Here is a 19,646-nt window from a genome sequence, read left to right as displayed (position 1 = left end):
ATTCGCATACGGATGTACAACTGTCAAATTGATCAGTGCAATATACTGTAGCAAAGTAATTTGTCACTGTCAGTTGTTTGTTTGTGTGAATAAGATGCACATTTTGAGCGAAAATTTTTAAATGCCTTGGACCTAGTGCACCAAGAGGGGCTGTTTGGTACGACTGAAGCCATAGTATACAAGGACACATCTGAACATTTGTATTACCAGATAACAGACAGGGTTGAATACATTTTCAAGGCACTCTAAAACACATTTAAATTAATATTAATTATTCTTTGCAAAACTGTCTAATTTTGGCTTTTTCACACCAATTATTTAATGTAAAAGGAGCTGTACAGAGCTAATGTGTGTCACAAATAGGAGTAGATTAGCAATTTACTGATATGAAGCAGCTTGTTATTCCAGCTCGTTCTTTAAGGTAATATATTATCAGCTCTTTAATATAGTTGTATTCCATAGTGTTGAGTGTGGTAATGATTGTTCATTACACATATTGTCAACTTTGTATTGATTTCGTTAACTCACTTGAAGAAAGGATTGTTCACTATTAGATCTCAATAACCAGAGTAAACTGTGCCATCAGGTTTAATTGAAATTAATGAGTCTGTTATAAATTAATTGAAACCTGAATAAAAGCACATTAGCTATTTTTAATACCCCATATGTTTCAGAAATGATACATCGAATACAACAAAAGAGGTCAATAAGTTAAGTGACATGCCCAGTATGCTCATTTGCATTTCATTATCTAGAAGCAATGCATGAAGTAACAATCCAATAAACACAGAACACAGGTCATGTAACACAACGATTCAAGATTTTACTTACTTTGCATAGAAAATTGTTGTCGCCAGATTTCAGCTTATCTTATACAGTAGTGTTATAAAACCTCTGTATGAATGAACTATAGCAACGACCATAATCATGAACTCGTAGTATATTTTTGGAAAATGGTATCTTTTAACATTACAACAAAACAAGTCTCACCATTTGCAAAACATTCCTTTATTTTTAGAAATATCTTTTGTATAAAAAGTGTGCATGCGTAAACCATTGCATTTATTGAACACAACCCAGGGCTTCATGTCAATCAGCCAATACAATGCACAAACTCATCTCCTATACAGATAGAACAATATAGGACAGGAATGAAATTTCTCACAAATCACACAAAGTACTTACAATTATGGTGTAACATATGACAGATTTTTTTTTCCATAAAATGCAGTTTCATCTGTGAACAAAAGGATTTATTTTGTTATCTCTTCTTGTGCACATTCAGATTTTTTTCTTTCATGTGCTTTTGTTTAAAATATTTTGACACTTTAAATTTGAAAAATAAATTCAGGCATCTTTCATAAATTACGTCCTTTTTGTTAACTTGTACTGTTCAAATAGTTTAGAACAACTGATATCTCCCATAATTTGGTGTTGGATATTCTGTCAAAATCCTCATAATCTCAGGTCGCATGATTGCTGTAGCTGACATACGTTGTCTTCGTAGAAGAAGCTATAAATATAGAAAGAGAGAAACATAATAAAGGTATGATTGTTTTAGATATTACAAAGGTTAAGACAATAATTCCCTCAGTATCATTATAAGCTTATCATATGGACATATACATTTCTTTAGTTTCAATTAAAGATGAGCAGTAGGGTGGGTTGAAAAGTGGGTCAAAGAGGAAAATGTTTCCACATCGTTTGCTAGGGTCGAAAAAAAATTGTGAGACCACTTGAGAAGATTATTGAAATTTAGTTTTTCAAAATTGGATAATATCGACCAACCAGCGCCTAAATATTTCAGATTTATGCCCCATAGGCATGCCCGCAGAACACCACCGCAAAGCTCTCTGGCAGTGCTTTTTTTCGAACTGTTTGTTGCTAAGTAGCAGAATACAATAATTTTGACTCTTAATACAAACCCTGTAAACAGTATAGTGTAATATAGTAAGTGCACTCAACATAGCCGTATCATATAAAATGCAGTAGTAGGGTATCTGTTGCCCTCTGCCTGCAGCTCTCAGCTTGTTGTGCACAAGTACATGCAACAACCCAGGACTCACCACTATGAAAAGTAGGCCCTCTCTTGTTTTTAGGAGTGTCGAGCAACGCTCGATAATTCTTGTAGCACGTCTGAACGCGTTTGTCTATGATTTGCAGAGTGACAAAAGGTAATGATGCTTTAGTCCATATAGCAATAATTCTGTTAGCAACAGCCCTTAGTGACCTCTGCAGTTGACAGGTTATGATGTGTATCTAACAGAATGTCATGTCGAATGACATAGAATTGAAGAACTACGTTTTCATAAGTTGGAAGAACAGTATCATCAAACTCCTGAGGGGTCCCGAAAATAGGACAGTTAGGAGGTGGGGGAGGAGAAGGAGTTGTTTTCTTTCTAGTGGAATCGACCAGAGCCTTATCCGAATCCATCCTAATAATGGAAATTATTTGATGGTGTTCTGATGGTTGACTTTAATTCCTCAGAACTGTACTGGCCCTGGCTTCTTCCTGGCTGCTGTGCATCAGGGACATCTTGTACTCATTGGAGTCTGTCTCTGGGAATCAGTCAGCCTCAGTGATACCTCCCCTCTCTATGCTGCTGCTAGGCAACCAGACACACTGATAGCTTTGTTTGGCTCACAGATACAGAGATAACCAATCAGAGCATAGCCTGCCCCTCTCCCCTGCACTTCTGCAACTTCTGCTAGCACAGCCACAGCAGGATGAGCATGAAATTGGCAAGCCTTTGAAACCACAGAGTCACTCAGTGACTGCTGCTGGAGACAGGCTGGACCACAACAACACAGTATACCACAGTATACCTCTATCAGCACTGCCAGAGCGCTTTGCGGTGGTGTTCAACATGCATGCCTATAGGGTGTAAATACAATATCTTTAGGCTCCGGTTGGCTGACTAAGATGCTTTTGGATTTGAAAAACTAAACTGCAGTCATCTTCTCGAGTGGTCTTACAATTTTTTTTGACCCTCGCAATCGATGCAGAAACTTTTTTTTTTCAACCCACCCTAATGAGCAGTTTGGTATATCTAGGTTATGTTCGATCTCAAAAATGGCATTTTATTGGCTATCCGACTCTCACGTGTTTAGGATAGCCGATAGGATCAATCTGAATTTACGCTAGAGTGGCAAAAAAACTTTGTCAAAACCAAAACACTCATCTCTAGTTTATGTGTTAATACAGTACTCACTGAAAGCAGATTTTGCCACATTGCATTTATAATTACTTTACTGTTTTAGTATTCCACATTAATTAATTCTTGTAAACAGTGTAATTACTAGAGCTGGATGCCAAAATGTACTGTACATTGTATTCAATAATTAAATAGTTTAATCAATCTGCAAACAAATATATTTTTCAATATCTGTTTCTATATCATGATGTATGAGGTTCTCATTGTAATGAAACAAACAAAAAAGACAATAACATTATAAATGTATCATTTTACAAGAAATTGTCCTAAAGATTGTTGTAGATATAATTGTACAAAAAATAATATTTGGTATATTCTTAAATATATGCTTCAATTTGAAGTAAGCATTAGTAAAATATAGTAGATGTGTTTTCTTTCTATGTAGGTATAGGGATGCAAAACATGTCGGTAGATTAGAAATACGTACTGTATAATAGTAGAAATAATAGTATACAAAATTGAGGCATAACACACAACAGTAGTTACATAAAGCACCTAAATAATACATAGGAAAATAGCCTGGCAACTAGTTCCAGAGATAATGGACCTCATTCAGAGTCGGTCGTTGCGGCTGCACGCTCGTACGCCACCGATGTTCGCTATACTGCGCATGCGTAAAGTTCGCAATGCGCGTGCGCAAACTAGCCGCTACGACCAGAAATTTCTCTCTCCTTGAACACAGCCTGGTCGGTAGTTTGAGTGACAGAATGAGGTGTTTGTGGGTGGTAACAGGGTAAGGTGCTTGAAAACGGGGGAGTGGAGATCCGAACGCAGGCGTGCCTAATTATGCGAACGGCGTTTTATGGGAGTGCATACGGTTTATGGGAGTGCATAATTAACAAAGTAGCATCATGGCACATGTGACATGGGAGGTTTTTACACTGACATGATCGTAGAGCTTAAGAGAGGGTATGGTCAACCTTAAGCTCTACGACCAGTTTCGATGGTTCCCGATGGTCTCGATTAATCCTTATATGCCCGGAGATGACATGCAATGCGTACGAGAAGGGGGCATATTTTTTTGAATTCCAACTGCTTCCTCCCCTTGGTCGGCCAGCTACCGATCCGAACTTAGGGATGCAACTTGCGAGGGAATCATTTGAATATCCGGCCCCTTTTCCCGCATGACCGTGTGGCCGCTTCAACCGACTCTGAATGAGGTCCTATGTATCTTTTGTGAAGAGTCAGAGCCAGACATTAATAATAGCTGCTTCTTCATATGTATATATTTATACATGCTATTCTTATGCTATGGATAAACTTTTGTAATTGACTCCATTTGAATTTCAAACCATATATTTATTACTAAACCAAATAAAAAAACAAGGCTTGCACCAAGTGGGTTATTTAGTTACATGTGTTTATGTGACATAATTTCACATTTCACATAAAATCAGTGAACTACAGCACGTTGCACGTGTGTGATCCTTGTGGTCTCTTGTTCTTGGAGAGGCTGATTGGGGCATTCATGTACAAGTGGAGGATAAGTGTGAGCAGAGACACAGATTCCACTTTTTTTCGTTAAATGTCTCTTTAAAATATACTCTAAGCTTTCACAAAATGGGTGGAGTTTTGGCATTAATGATGATGATTTGATTGAATTAAGGTTGAACATATCTCATGCATGTTGTTCTAAATACATATGTGCAAATGTACATAAACATATTTACACAAAAATATCTGTTTAATTCAACCTCAAAGGGAACTTTCCTCAAGGAATCCATAGGATTTTTTTATGCAGAACATAAGCCAAAGAGAAATGAAAGAAAAACTATGAGACAAAAGCAAACAATTCTAATGAAGCCATTACACTAAAAGACACAGAATGAATGCAGATGGAGTGACAAAGTCTAGGAAATGTGAGCAAATTCAGCCAATTATATACTGTAGTCTACATGATCTGTGAACAGGGTTCCAAAAGTAAGTAGCACAACATGACTATAAATTTATAATACATTTGTAATAGAAGGACCAATGTAACATTCCTAAGTTCATTATACATTGATAATTATTGAGTTTTTATTTTACTATTTGAATATTTATGCTAAACAGAATTATATGTTTTTTTTCTTTTTTTAGTAACACTATATACTGTTCCACAGCCCAATTTAATAGATATGGAAAATACATTATGTGCATAATAACATAACACTATACTTAGTATTATCAGTATATAGTGCCTACATATCATGCAACACTTTACAGAGTTTATTATTGTTACACATATGACCCTGGAGACCTAACAATTTATATTCCAACTACATGGACCAACACACAAACACTCGCATGCAATTCATACTAGGGTTAATTTAATCAGAGCCAAATTTACCAAGAAAAATGTCTGGAATGGAGGAAACCCACACAGACAGGGGAGAACATATTGTATTATTGTTCTGTGGTGCTTTCAAAGCAATTATTCTTCATACAGTACATATAACATTCCACTACCATTATATATGGCTTGCTAGCTCCTTTCAGTTCAATGATATTTATACAGTAGGTAGAAAATGCATCAGATGCATAACAAGATACTGTGCTCAGGTAAATAACATACTGTAATATTGTATATGGTATTGAAGATGCAGGCAGATGGATGCTTTATGATCATGGCTGTTTCATGCATGTAACATACCACTAGACATTTAGATGACTTAGACATTATCTGATGAAATGACAGTGGGGCTGATTCTAAGGTGATAGCCAAGAAAAAGAGCAAATAACTTTGTATATGCAATAAACCAAGTTATGATGTAAGAGGTGCAAATATATGCATTTTTTGCATGCAGGGTAAATATTGGCTGCGTTTGATTGTAGCCCACAATTGGGGACAGCTTTATTTTTACACCGCAATTTAGATGTCAGTTTGGATACGCCCCACTCACATACAAATCTCTCTGCACATTTTAAACCTACCCCACTTACAGTGCAACAAGGCTTTGCTAAGGTGCAAGTTACTTACTTTTCCTTGATTTGCTCCCAACTCAGAATCAGCCCCAATGGCTTCTAGAGTTTGTTGGGATTCATAGTTCCTCAGCAGTGCTAACAGGTCTCCAGTTTCTTTGTAAATGCAAATTACAGGGACTGCTAAGACAATTAGCTAAGTGTTTCCGAATATTCTTTAGTCTTTTGTATGTGTTGTTATGTCAAAATGTAACAGTATGCAGTAATCTATGTTTTCCATACCTCTGACCTAATCTCTTCTTATATTTTTAATGCATATACACTAAGGGCCGGATTCAATTAGGTGCAATAAGTGCCGTTTTCACAGCAAATTATAAAATCCGCAATATTATTGTTTTGGTACCCGCGTAAACTATCGCACCCTTGATAATCGAGCAGTGGGAAACAGGCGAAAAGTTTTCATCCTCTCAGGCCAGGAGAAAAAAAATGCTAAATCCCTATTTTTGCCTAAAAATGTGAGGATTTATTTCAGAACCCTTTGGACCCCCCCCAAAGCCCCCCCAATGATGAATTACCCCAACAGTTTTGGGTAAGTTGCGTAATTTGGCAAAAAACAACTGGTCAAATTTTGTGTGAGCAAAAAAATGGGTTTAACGTATTGGATCTGGTATTTCAGGGGGCTATATGGATGTGTTAAGTGTTTTAAACATTTCATGCACCTGAAAAAAGTACTACCAGATTGATTGAGCAGCTGCCATTTTTTTTTTTTTTTGTGGCTATATGGATGCGTCAAGTGTTTTAAACATTGCACGTAGTTGCAGCAGACTTTTTTTTAGTTGTTTATAAAAGTGCTCTTTTACGACACAAAAATATACTTGCACCCATTTTAACGTGCCCCCAATTTACGTGGATTAGTAATTTCCTCAAAAACAAATTAGCTTTCTCTCATTTTTTAAAAATTTTTCAAATTGAAAATTACTGCCAACTGATGTAATTTAAGTACCCTAAATACTTTTATTATGGCCAATAATATGCTTCTAAATTAATTTCCGATGTACATCAGCCATTTTTTTGGGTACAGATGCAATTTCATGCATATTCTGACTTTTTCGCCTATTTTCGCCGGTTTTTTTATTGCACCTACCGGTTTTCGCCTGTTTTTTTGGCAAAAATGTTAATGAACATGCAATAATTGTCCGACTTTGCCGGCAAACACTGCCGATTTTATCGCCATCGATATTATTGCCACTAATTGAATACGGCCCTAAATGTCATGATTAAAACAAATAATTCCATAGAAAATATACATTTTCTCTAAGCTTTTATTTTATTATTTATGAGCATATTCCATTGTATTGTATAGGAGAGAGAGAGAGAGAGAGAGAGAGAGAGAGAGAGAGAGAGAGAGAGACCTTCATGAATACTTCACGAAATCAATCTATAGGGAAATAGGAATTTGATACATAAGGTTACGTGCCACCTATTGCGTATTGATCCAACCAGATTGCAGGGGAAAAAATGGTTACTGAGCTGTATGTTTCAGTTAAATAGTACTGTTGTCCAATGTCAAGGATTGTTTGAGTATGGAAAAAGTACATATACATTTGGTTTGAACTGTTTAGATGAGTGAGTATTTGGGTAAAAAAGCTGAGTGAGTTTAAATGAGTGGTTCTGGAATTTGATAAGCTTGTCTGTAGAAGTGAGTTTTCAAGAAATGTTTGACGGTTTGGGGTAAATTTACTAGATGGGAGTTCTATTAAGAAGTGATGTTGCCCATAGCAACCAATCAGATTCTAGGTATTAACTTCTAGAAGGTGCTAGATAAATGAGAAGTAGAATCTGATTGGTTGCTATGGGTAACATCACTTCTTAATAGAACACCCATTTTAGTAAATTTACCCCTTAGAGTGTAGTGGAGACACTTGTTGTGTGAGGGAGGACATTCCACAGAGTGGGTGCAGCCAAAATAATCCTTTAACTGGGATTGGGAGCAGGTAATGAGTGTGGGTGAGAGATGCAAATTTTGCACAGAGCGAGGGGGGTTGTTCTGGGAGATATTTTTAAGTGATGAGATGTATGTTGGCCAGTGTTGTTTATGGCCTTTTATGTTAGTATAAGTATTTTATCTTGTATTTGGTAAAATACAGGCAACCAATGTAAGGTCTGACAGAGCATAACAGCAGTAAAATAACATTTTGCAAGAAAATTGTAGCAGCTGCATTCAAAATAGATTGTAGGGTGTAAAGTCTGGTTATTGAAACCCAGTAAGGAGGCAATTGCAATAGTCAATGTGGAAGACAACGGGTGCATGAGTTAAAGTATTTGCAGTGTTTTCAGTGAGATATGTGCATATTCTGTAAATATTTCTTAGATGTGTGCAACAGGACTTGAAAAACAGATTGAATGTAAGGAGCAAAGGACAGTTCCAATTTAAGGATAACACCTAGGCAGCGATCTTGAAAGGTCCTATAGGGTTTATTGTTGTGTTGTTAATAGAGAGAGATGTCAGGAAGATTGAGTTTGTGGTAGCAAGAGGACATCCAAGATGAAATGACAGAAGGACAGACAGTAACACAGACCACTACAGTTTGAGAGAGATTATTTGGGGATAAGTAAATTTTGTTATCATTCTTATAAAGATGATACTGAAATTCAGGGCCATCGAGACAACTTAAGTTTCAAAAAGGGAGTCTACCCGTACAATTAATACAATCAAATATTCAATATTGATCTCTACACCCATACCGATATTTTGACCAACTTAGGCACCAACTCATTATTTGTAGTAGGTGAACCCTAGAATATAACAAGAGCTGTCATAAAGTTAGAACAGTATTCCATTAATGGGGCACTCACATAGACAGTGACTTATAAAATATAACTTTTATTTTGACATTAAAAGCAAATTATAAAACCATAAGATGTGACATATTTTTTAACTGACAACAATAATATTCACACATTACATAATACATCACATCTTATGGAATTATAATTTTTTTTTATGGCAAAATAAAAGTTATATTTTCTAAGTCACTGTCTATGTGAGTGCCCTATTAATGGAATACTGTTCTTGCTTTATGTCCAACCAGACATTTTTCAGATTGTTACTCATATGTGGTCATAACCAAGCATGGGACATAGTAAAACAGGGGTGTGTGGTCAAGCCTGCTCTGAAAAAGATCCAATCAACATATTGTGCACAAATCGGGGATGTTCTTCCGCACAATGGCTAGCCCTGAGCCCCTCATAGAAACCAGGGTCTGGGTAGTCAAGATAATAATACTGACAGAATCATACATCTTATCAGTTAATACAATATGTAAACCAAAGGCATACAGTTTCTGGATTCAATGAACAATCTGAGCGATATTTCACCAGGTGTTTGATTATTTCAGCTGTAAAATGCTTCAATATTTGGCAAGTGCAAAAATAAAAAAATAATAATAATCTCTGCATGATGTACCATTTTACTGCAATCAATTCTACTTAATTCCTTTCCATATATATATATATATATAAAAACATAGAAATATTATTTTATTAACCTTTACCACATACATATTAAAAAAAATATAAAAATAAAAAAGAATGGTAATGTTTGCCCATTTATATTAGCTACAGTGTTATTTATCACTTTTATCATTCAAAAAATAAAAAAATATAATATTGTACAGTAGTATGTCATTCAATGTAAATTTAATACTGTATGTTTTGTGTACTGACAATGCTTCTCTACAACAATGGTTTATCGAGGGCTGTTGTCGTACCTGAAATACATCTACTTGTAAATAACTATTGCTGGATAAAATCCAAATTAAGTGCAAAGGCACTGTATTGATTACATTTTACTCTTCGTTAAAGATTTATTTTTCTCCTTTCCTTCTGTCACAATTGTATCTGCTCTTTAAGTTAATAAAATAATCCTAACCTATTACTGTCACATATTATGGGAGTACATAAGTTTATAACTGTTAATACAGCAAAGGAATTGGAATCATTTGACATCACTGAGAGAAAGTAAACATGTAAAGCTGACAACACTCTTGGCAGTATATGCAGATGGATTATGAGCAAAATGAAAGAGACCAAAATTTAGCTTTACAGAGCTGCCAAATCTCACTCAGAATACCATGCTCAGCTCTGGATACTACATCAGGAGAAAAATATTGAGACAGCAGAGAAATATCGAAAGCAAATGGCTATAAAATCTATGCAGGATATTAAAAATAAAGCTCAAAATGAAAGGGTCACGGAGCTCATGAGTACAGGATAGAGAAATTAGGGTACATTTAGATTTTCAAGGTAGGCATTTAAGTGCTTACCAGGATATGTTATACTAATATTTTGGACCCATCATTTGGTGAGTTGCTAGTAATCGTGCCCTGTGTTGCAATTTTTTTTTCTTCTGTGTTCCTCACTTCCCATCTCTGTTCCCCCTCCCCCACATGTATCTCTCTCATCTCTGTCCCTCCTGCCTGTCTCTCCATCTCATATTTGTCACCCCTCCCACTGTCTCTCTCTCTAATCTCTTTACCTCTCCCCCTCATTTATCTCATGTCAGTCCTCCTATGATCTCTCTCTCTTTCTCTCTCTCTCATTTCAGCCCCCTGGGGGTTTGGCTCTGGGAGTTGACAGGATATTACAAACCTTCATTCAGCTTTCACTTCTTTATCCTCCGGTACATGTGAGTGGGGGAAGGGGCCTCATTCCTAGCAGTCACTGAAAGCTGTGAGTGGGCAAGGCCTCCCCTGAGCTGTAGTGTGCAATTGCTAGTCAAACGTATCATCACCCTAAACCTAAAGAGCTATACAGAGCTAGAGTTGCTGAACTCTAAAGGTGGGTACACACTATACAGATATATCTGCAGATGATGGTTGTTCGTACACACTGAACAACCATCATCTATGCCTGGCAGCCAGGGGGCATGTCCTGGGGAGCAGTGGGCATGTCCCTCCCCCCTCCTCATGGCTGCTGCTGTGTGTGTACGGGCAGTCTGCCGACCGCCCGTACACGTCTGCCGTTGGAAAGATATGTCTGCAGACATATCTGTCCATCGGCTGTGCAGCACAGCCAATGCAATATGTCAGTGAATGCCGGCATTCACCGACATATCGCGGGTACACACTGCCCGACGGGCAGCAGATACATTGGCCGATCAATTGATCGGCCAATGTATCTGTCAGTGTGTACCCAGCTTATCTTGTTACCTCCAATCCCATCTGCTGGGATCCAAACCCTATAGGCAATTATAAATGAAAACCAGTAACTCATATAATGGAATACTTTAGATTGCAACAATAATGCATTTTACTGGCTCATGTCTGTGCACTTACTGTAGTTCTTTTAAAGAAGGTAATTCTGTTAGAACATTGCTATACCATACTAAACCAATGCTCTTATACCATGACCCAATCATCCATATATGTGGCTGTTGACAATAGATCTGCTGCATAGGTGATGGAGTGATAAAACTTAGAAGAATACAACATGTCGCATTGCCTGTCTGGCAGTTTGTGATTCTATATTTCAGCATTAGGTACATTGACACATTGGTCTGTTGGTATCTAAAGCCATATTAACATATTCACTATTTGGTGATATATTGACTAGCTGCAAGCTTGTGAGTTATTTTGGAAAAATTACTCTGTACTTCAGAAATCCAAAACTAATTGAATAGGAGCTCCAAACATTATAGAGGATTGTCATCAACAGCATTCCAAATTCTCGCTGGGTCCCGTTTGCCAGTTAATTTCATATAAATAAAGAAAAAAAATTGTTGGGAGAGGTATCACCCCATAAGTGTCGAAAACAGTAAATAGGAAGATGGTGTCCAAGTCCCTTTCCAAAGTCCAGACAGTCCCACTTCTGTAATATCACCCGAATACCGGATACCTTGAAAGCTTTACACCAAAACTATAAAGTAAAGTGAACAATTACATTTCCAAAAATGTTGTGTTTCAACTGATTTCCATTGCATAGCAAAATAGTATCAATTAGGAATTGAGATATTGTACATTTGTTTATTGGACCACATTAGTTGAGCATTAACTAAAGCAGAGTTTAATTATTTTTCTAAAGTAGTTTGAAAATAAATGTGTTGTATGAAAAATATTATATTAATAATTGTTTAGGCTAGATAGATTTGAAATATAAGGTTACAGGATGTGTAATTTAAGTAATGTATATTTGCAAAAAATGCAGAAATTTCTATAGTCACTACAGAAATCAAAATAAAGCTGGCCATCCACTATACAATTTTCTTTCAGTTACAAACACTTGAAAATAGCCAAAAATGGTTGTTCAGACAAATTGGTTAAACCACAGAAATGTAACCAATTTCAACAATATTTTTTTTCCTTTTTCAGTGTTTAAAACCATATGATCAACTATCATTTGCTCCCATACATTACCAGGTTTGCATTCCAACCAGCCAGTTTGGACAGATACTGTATCTGACAGAAAATTGTATAGTGGATGGCCAGCTTAAGGTGTGCATGCTGCTACAGCAGTAGAAATAAGTCCAGAATATTAGCAAAGACAAATTCATCTCTCTTGTGCAAATATGTATGGAGATCTTAAGTCAACCCTTTATGGACTCATAGCAGTATAAACTGGCAGATATGGTCACATGCAAAGGCCTGAGTCAATAATTATTTAATGAATAATAAAAACACTGTAATGTGACTGTGCTATAATATCTTATTTAAAGGCCTAAACTTTGGAAGGTCTGTTACATATTTGATAATGAGTGAATATTTGTCAAAGGGTTAGTATTTTCATCAGTGATAGGGATTGTAATAGGGATCACTAATTCCCCAAAAACCTACATTTCTAAATTTAAAAAAATGCAACACTGTTTAAAACTATTTCATTTTTTTTAATAAATTGTGTCCTATGTAATTTGATCTTTTATTTAACTTCTGAATTAGTTGAACTGAAGCCTAATATAAAATTTAGCTGTTAAAGGTCTCCTCCTCTGAATTAAATTAATTTAATTAATTTCCATTTCATTTTGCTATCATTTAGATGAAATATAACATAAATGGCATAACTAGATAGTAAATCACTTAAGGGTTGTGCTAAATAAATTTACGGATGCAAATATATTAAAATAACACCATTGACAAAATTCAGTATGTTTTGTTAATGTCTTCTTATAAATAATGCAAATGTATTTATTGTCTGGTTATGTTTTATTCAAAACTTATATCTATTTTTAATAATTTCACCAGTGATGAGACTGCTGCATTCCAATATATTTAATATGTAAATTTATCCCCACAGCATAAATTCTGCAAAACATAAAGTATTGTACAAGTTGTCAATCTATTGTTATTTGTGGAACCAGCTGAAAATGTAGACCACGTTGGGCGACTAAAATATATGGTATTCTGAAGACAGATACTGTGACAGGGAAAAAGTAGCAAAAACTGTATGGTTCTTTTTCCCTTTGGCATAGATACTGTATATTTATACTGTATTATACAATACTACAAGTTATTTAACCCTGTCCCTTAGTGTGTAAAATTACACAGACAGGGCACTGTTTTTTTTCCCATACAATGGAATGGAAATATCAAGTGCTGAATTCAGGGCAGTCATAATATCTGGCATACCCAATTTCTGAAAGGGGTGTGACCAAGCAGGGGGGCATAACCACACCTGCTGCAAATAAGTTCCACTTTGGAGATTTGCAGAGGGATGGGGGCAGGGCATACAGTGTTTGAAAGCCACTCTGATTGACTAATGCATAAAGACCCCACATGGAGTATGAATGGATCTAATTGTATCATTAAGGTTCATTGATATATTTTATGAATAAACTTCATTGAACCAGGTTTGTATGGTTTTGCATTTTAAATGATTGCCCCTTTAAAACATTAGGCAGATTTGCCAGAGACTTGCTGATGTCTGCATTGCACAGGCTATTACATTTACCTTATAATATCCACGTGTTAAACATGCTTTAAAAAGCATTCCAGCTGTGTCAGTCTACTGGTGCCAGCATTCTGGTGTCAATTTAGTCACCATTGACATAGTGACTGTCAACATCCTAACTACATAGCCTGTTTGCTGCCCAGGTTTGACTTATATGTTTGGGCTGTTTAACTCTACAAGAACCTTTAAATCTTAAAATGTCACAATAGTGATGCTGACTAAAACCGATTGAACAAAAGGGTGAGGACTACACAATAAAGCAAAAACAGGAATTGCTTACAGTAATGACATGGCTTAAATCAGCAGTTGTTGAATTCTACCCACCATGTCTCTGGCATTTTCTTTTCATTTAAGCACATATAACAGAATATAATATATATTTTTCATTGACTTCTGGATTCTATTAAGTATTTAAAGCCTCAAATTGGTTTTCAAAGAAATAAGTAGATTCAAGATTTAACTGTTATATTTTTGCTGCTCTTACAGCACTGAATTATTATTTCTTCTTGGAACAATCAATGTCTTTTCACAGTAGCTGTCCTTTCATTCATTTAAACACATACATCATTATCATTTTACTTTCAATACATGATAATTATTTACTGAAATCTATCTTCTGTGTCAGTGCCTAGAAATATTAAAATTTACAGTGAAAACTGGTTTGACCAAGCTACATTAGTGTGCATCTCTAAATCCGATATATTTTTCTTACATATACTGTCATTTAGGTTGTGCTAAATAGTGCATTAAATTAGATTGTAAATGTCTATATGTTTATGACCATACAGATCCACATTAATCAATATAAAATATTAAGCATTACAAATGTACAGTAAATGCTTTAGAAAAGTAAAAGTACTAAAATAAAATCAGATTAGCTCACTCTGAAAAACATTTATAGGGGTATTCAATATGGGAGCGATAACATTGTTTTTGCGTTAATATGACGTAATTATCGCAGGTTTTAGTTTTACACCGTGTTCAATTTCAAAGACTTATCGCAGTTTTGAAAAGTCTTTGATAAAAAATGGTAATAACTTTTCACCATTGAATAGGTGTCGAAAAAAAGTGCAGAATTGGGGTTTAGGGGTGCAGGCTTAAAAAAAATAGCCTGCACCCCTGGGAATGACATTTAAAAAAGAACTGTGTCAAAAAAAGTTTTTTAAAAAAATAGGGACACCCCAAAAAATTAATTTAAAAATGTGGGTGAAAAAAATAAATGGGAAAAAAATGATTAACAATAGGGAAATAGGTTCAGGGCTATTCTGCAAGTATGCAGCAGGTGTTTTCTAGAATAGATTGATAGCGGCAGGTGCACAAATGCAGATTTTTTAAAAACTTACTTTAGGGACATCAAAATATGCTAGTACCCATTTTCATGTACCCCAAATTTGATGGGACCACTTAATAAAACAAAAAAAAAAACCTAAGTGCTCTTCTGCATCACTTCTTCAATGTCGGAAAAAACACCTGCTGCGGCTATTTAAATCTCTGATTTTCATGTAAAGGCTAAAACGGGGGTTCCCATAGTGATCCCCCATGTTTTTACAACTTTAGGGGGGTCTTACAATTTTTTTCGTTAATTTTATATTGAATATGGGGATAAGCGGGCGCGCGCCCGATACTTTAACGCAGGTAAAAACTCCAATATGAAATCTTAACTTCGACAGCGAAGTTAACGTTTCATATTGAATACCCCTCTTAGTGTCCTATTACAGTGAAGCTGTAAATCACTATTGGGCCACACCATTCACCGCACCTACTTTCAATATCATAGCTGTGGTTAGTTACTTTACTTGTCGTCAGTGATAAAATTCAAGTTTAAATCCTCTGGTGTACTCCAAAGAGCCTGGTTTAGTGACATTAGAGGAAAAAAAAATCAACATTATGGCTTTTATAAACTGGAATATGCTGTCCAGCTGCTAATGCATGTGTAAAATATTAAAACAAATGAAATTAAAAAATAAATGTAAATAAAATGCAACAATTAAATCACAATTTGTGGAGGCAGCACTAAACCACTATCTCTGGTGTGGAGTGGGATAGGGTTCAGTATGATGTCCACCAGCCATGTAACAATGTAAAATTTCTATAGCACTGCGCTAATGGTAGTTATGCAAATTTAGCAGCTCCACTTTAAAAGTACATAGTATGATATAAAATAAGGGGCGCTTGTAAATATGTGTAAAGATAAACAATAATTGTTAGTACATAAATGTGTAAAAGCTCTTTTTGTTGCAGTTTTGAATTAGTCCGTACTGGGAGGCCGGGGGTTTCGATAGTGCCGACTGATAGCTCTCATCTGCAATCAATTTAAATGCGGCAAACTAACTGGCCTTAATTCTGCCTACCTTCCTTGTTGCATTCTGCCATTTGCTGACTGGTTCCCTTGGTGTGCATCTCTTACGCTCGGATTTTACAAGCTGTTCTCTCCATGTGCGCCTCCTTCGTTTGTTCAGTGGTGCAGTATAGTGATGTTGCTTCCAGAGCTGTGGTACGGTCTTGTCGCTTCCAACACATTTCAGACTTCCGCCCTTTGTCAAGGATAGCGTCTGAGTTCTTGGGTCTCCTTTTTGTTAGCAAAACTTTTTTGAATAATTAAACTGATTGAGAACTTTATTGAATAATTAGTCTGATTAAAAGCGGACCTTGATCCAATCCTTTTTCAATTAAAACAGATGATTACCATGTTTTAAAATACTCCATGGTTATAAAAATATTTTTTTTAAATATTTTTTATTATTATCTTTTAAAATGGTATTGCGCTACTATATGTGAATATATAGAATTAATTAAATTCAAATTAGGGATGTGCAGGCTCGGTTCTACTTGGTTCCGTTCGTTATTTTTACCTGAATCTTATTGGGTTTCAGCTGTCACGAGTTTTGGATAGCCAATAAGATTCGGTAAAAAAAACCGAACAGAACCGAGTAGAACCGAGCCTGCACATCCCTAATTCAAATAAAATCAATCAGAGTAAATATCAATGGTGTGTAATTTGCCTGTTATAAGATCTAATAAATTAGTTAAAATTTAAAAAAAAAAATTTAAATTATAAGAATGCATTAATTCTATATCTATGTTTACACCTTCAGTTATAGGGTTTGCATGAAATAAATTAATTTTGTCTATTTCTTGGGAGATGTCTCCTCCTCTCCAATTCTTTGGTACTATTTGGATCCCCATTAATTTAAGTCCAGCAGGATATTTTTTGTGATGATCCATGAAGTGTTTTATAACGCTATGGGTTTGTAAACCCTTCTTAATGTTAAAAATGTGCTCTGCAATCTTATTTTTTAGCTTTCTTTTCATTTGCCAAATATACAGCATTGGTATCCGCATGGACACTCTAATGAATAAATAAGTCCTTCTTTCTCACAGAAGATTTTATCATTTATCTCATATTTATTTTTTGTTATGTTTGATTGCAACTCTTTTAGTTGTTTTGTAGTAGTTTTCTTTATGGTTTTACATGCCAGACAGTTCAGGCAAAATAAATGACCTTTGTGATCTGTTCCTGTATGTTTCTTCTTCTATTCTTTAATATAGATTTTCACTAATTCTTGTTTTAAACTTTGTGCCTTCCTATATATAATCCTAGGTCTTTCTTGAATGAGTGGTTGTAGTTATTTATCCAACAGTAGAATATGAAAAAGGGGAGGATAGGCTGCATATCCTAATTTCAACATAATAATGAGGTGCTACCATGCTGAGACCTGTAGTTCTAATGCAGAAAGAAGGTGGAAGCAGATGCACACTCTAAGTACTAAGAATAATAAATATCAAAAATATATATAATAAACTATCAATTAACATGGTTTCTATAGCGGTTCTTAGTAAATGTTTGGCCAAACATGTTTGCCCACCTACCATGTCACAGTGACCTCACCAGGGGGGTCCCTAACATCCCTAATACTGACACATTGTATAAATTTATCTAGGACTTACCTGTAATAGTGCCCATTACATGTGTGTACTGCAATGCACAGGACCAATACTAATTAAAATCACCAGGGGCAGGTAGGAGGAGTGCTAGCCGAGGAGAAGGGGTCTCACACCCACTTACCCCCATCTTCCAGCTGTGGAATATGCCAGTGTTTTCTTAGTATTGCCTCAAAAACATGATGTTGACTGTTGTATTGCGTTATGAAGGTTATTTCGGGACTGTGCTGGTTCTTTTTTTTTGTTTATATTGAACCATCTCTCTCCTATTTAATAGACCTACTTTTCCTATGTCTTTCTGTAACTCAACTTCATCATATCCCTTCTGCATGAATTTAATTTTCATTTCTTCACTGTTGCGTACAATTTCTCTTCAAACTTCTGAAGTGGCCTCCCGGAATGTTCTGGATCCAATTCTTGTGATGTTTGCTGATTTTTTAAAGTGTTGTTACCACTGACTTCTTTTGTATGTGTCCTTGTATTTATGGTGTTATTCAGTATGAAGATTTCAAGGTCAGGTTACCAACACAAGCAGACAAGAGACAAAGACTGATACTGATGAACCATATTTTATATACACAGTAAATTTAAACCAGTAAATTGGAGAGGAAGAGACATATCCCAGGAAAAAAAAATAACGAGACAAAATGGATTTATTTAATGGAAACCCTACAAGTTTTAGCATGCTTATTCTCTTTGTATGTGGATTCCTAGGTAGTGTCACTTCACCCAGATCTTTAGTTTCAAAGTGTGAGTCTAGAACTTCACTACATTTTGGAATCTCTTCTTCTTCATGGGCAATAATCAAATCGTCCAGAGTAGATACAGTATTACCCTTTATAGCTATTTTTTTTAACACCGCAATTATCCTTTAGTTGTAATTTATAGACCATAGTTTAAAAAAAACTTTCTCCCCCATAGTATGGGTATACTTAATATATCAGCCCATAGAGTTAATAATTATTTTTTCTTTACAGTATTTGTCCTTAAGTGTCAATTCATTCACAATAGTCTACAGTAGAAAGAAAATGGGAGGAAAAAAATGTATTTCTCTTTCCACGGTAATTGGTTGCTAGGCAATCTGTATACATGTATATACATGTGTATTTCTTTTTTTTTTCTTAATTATTCAATGGCACACAATCATCTTTAGTATTTAAAAGTATAGATTATTGAGTCATTTTGTGCATTGTTGTATAATTATATTCATATTAAAATGTATTCTTATATTGCGCCACACATACAAATACTTGGGCTTTTGGCTGTTATAAGTCTTTTATCACTTACAGACAATGGGCTGTTTTGTTTACTTCAAGTGAGTTGCCAATTGTGAAACCTCATTAAGACTGCCCATTTTGCAGTATATGGTTTATTGGTTTCATTGCGGTGATGTGACCCACAATAACTATTTAGCAGTTTAGGACTTATCCGCAGGCTTGCCCACTATTGCCACAGATTACAGTGATTTATATGAGAACAATCGGGACCCTGTGGATACAAGTCATTTGGATCTATTACGCTACTCCATCTGCATCTCCCTCCCTAAACACTGACCTATGATGTGTTGCCCCCGCTGACACAGCTCCATCTTCAACATCAGATGGTTGCATGTACATCTCACGGGGTGAGCAATTCACTGAGGTATTG

At 35.6% G+C, this 19,646-nt stretch overlaps 1 protein-coding gene across 1 annotated transcript in view; it reads right to left on the bottom strand.

The window, feature by feature from the left end:
• Nucleotides 1-999: 999 nt before the first annotated feature.
• Nucleotides 1,000-19,646, bottom strand: part of GRM8 (glutamate metabotropic receptor 8) — a 1,218,298-nt gene continuing 1,199,651 nt past the window's right edge. Inside the window, exon 11 of the mRNA XM_088457648.1 lies at nucleotides 1,000-1,513. Within this exon, the coding sequence (XP_088313774.1) occupies nucleotides 1,464-1,513 (50 nt within the window). The 3' untranslated portion in view covers nucleotides 1,000-1,463. The remainder of the gene's footprint in view (nucleotides 1,514-19,646) is intronic.

Source organism: Taudactylus pleione, unplaced genomic scaffold (assembly GCF_031769625.1).
Source record: "Taudactylus pleione unplaced genomic scaffold, aTauple2 ptg000041l, whole genome shotgun sequence".
Classification (NCBI taxonomy): Eukaryota; Metazoa; Chordata; class Amphibia; order Anura; family Myobatrachidae; genus Taudactylus; species Taudactylus pleione.
The sequence above is the reverse complement of the archived record's forward strand: the minus strand, read 5'-3'. Positions and strand labels throughout refer to the sequence as shown.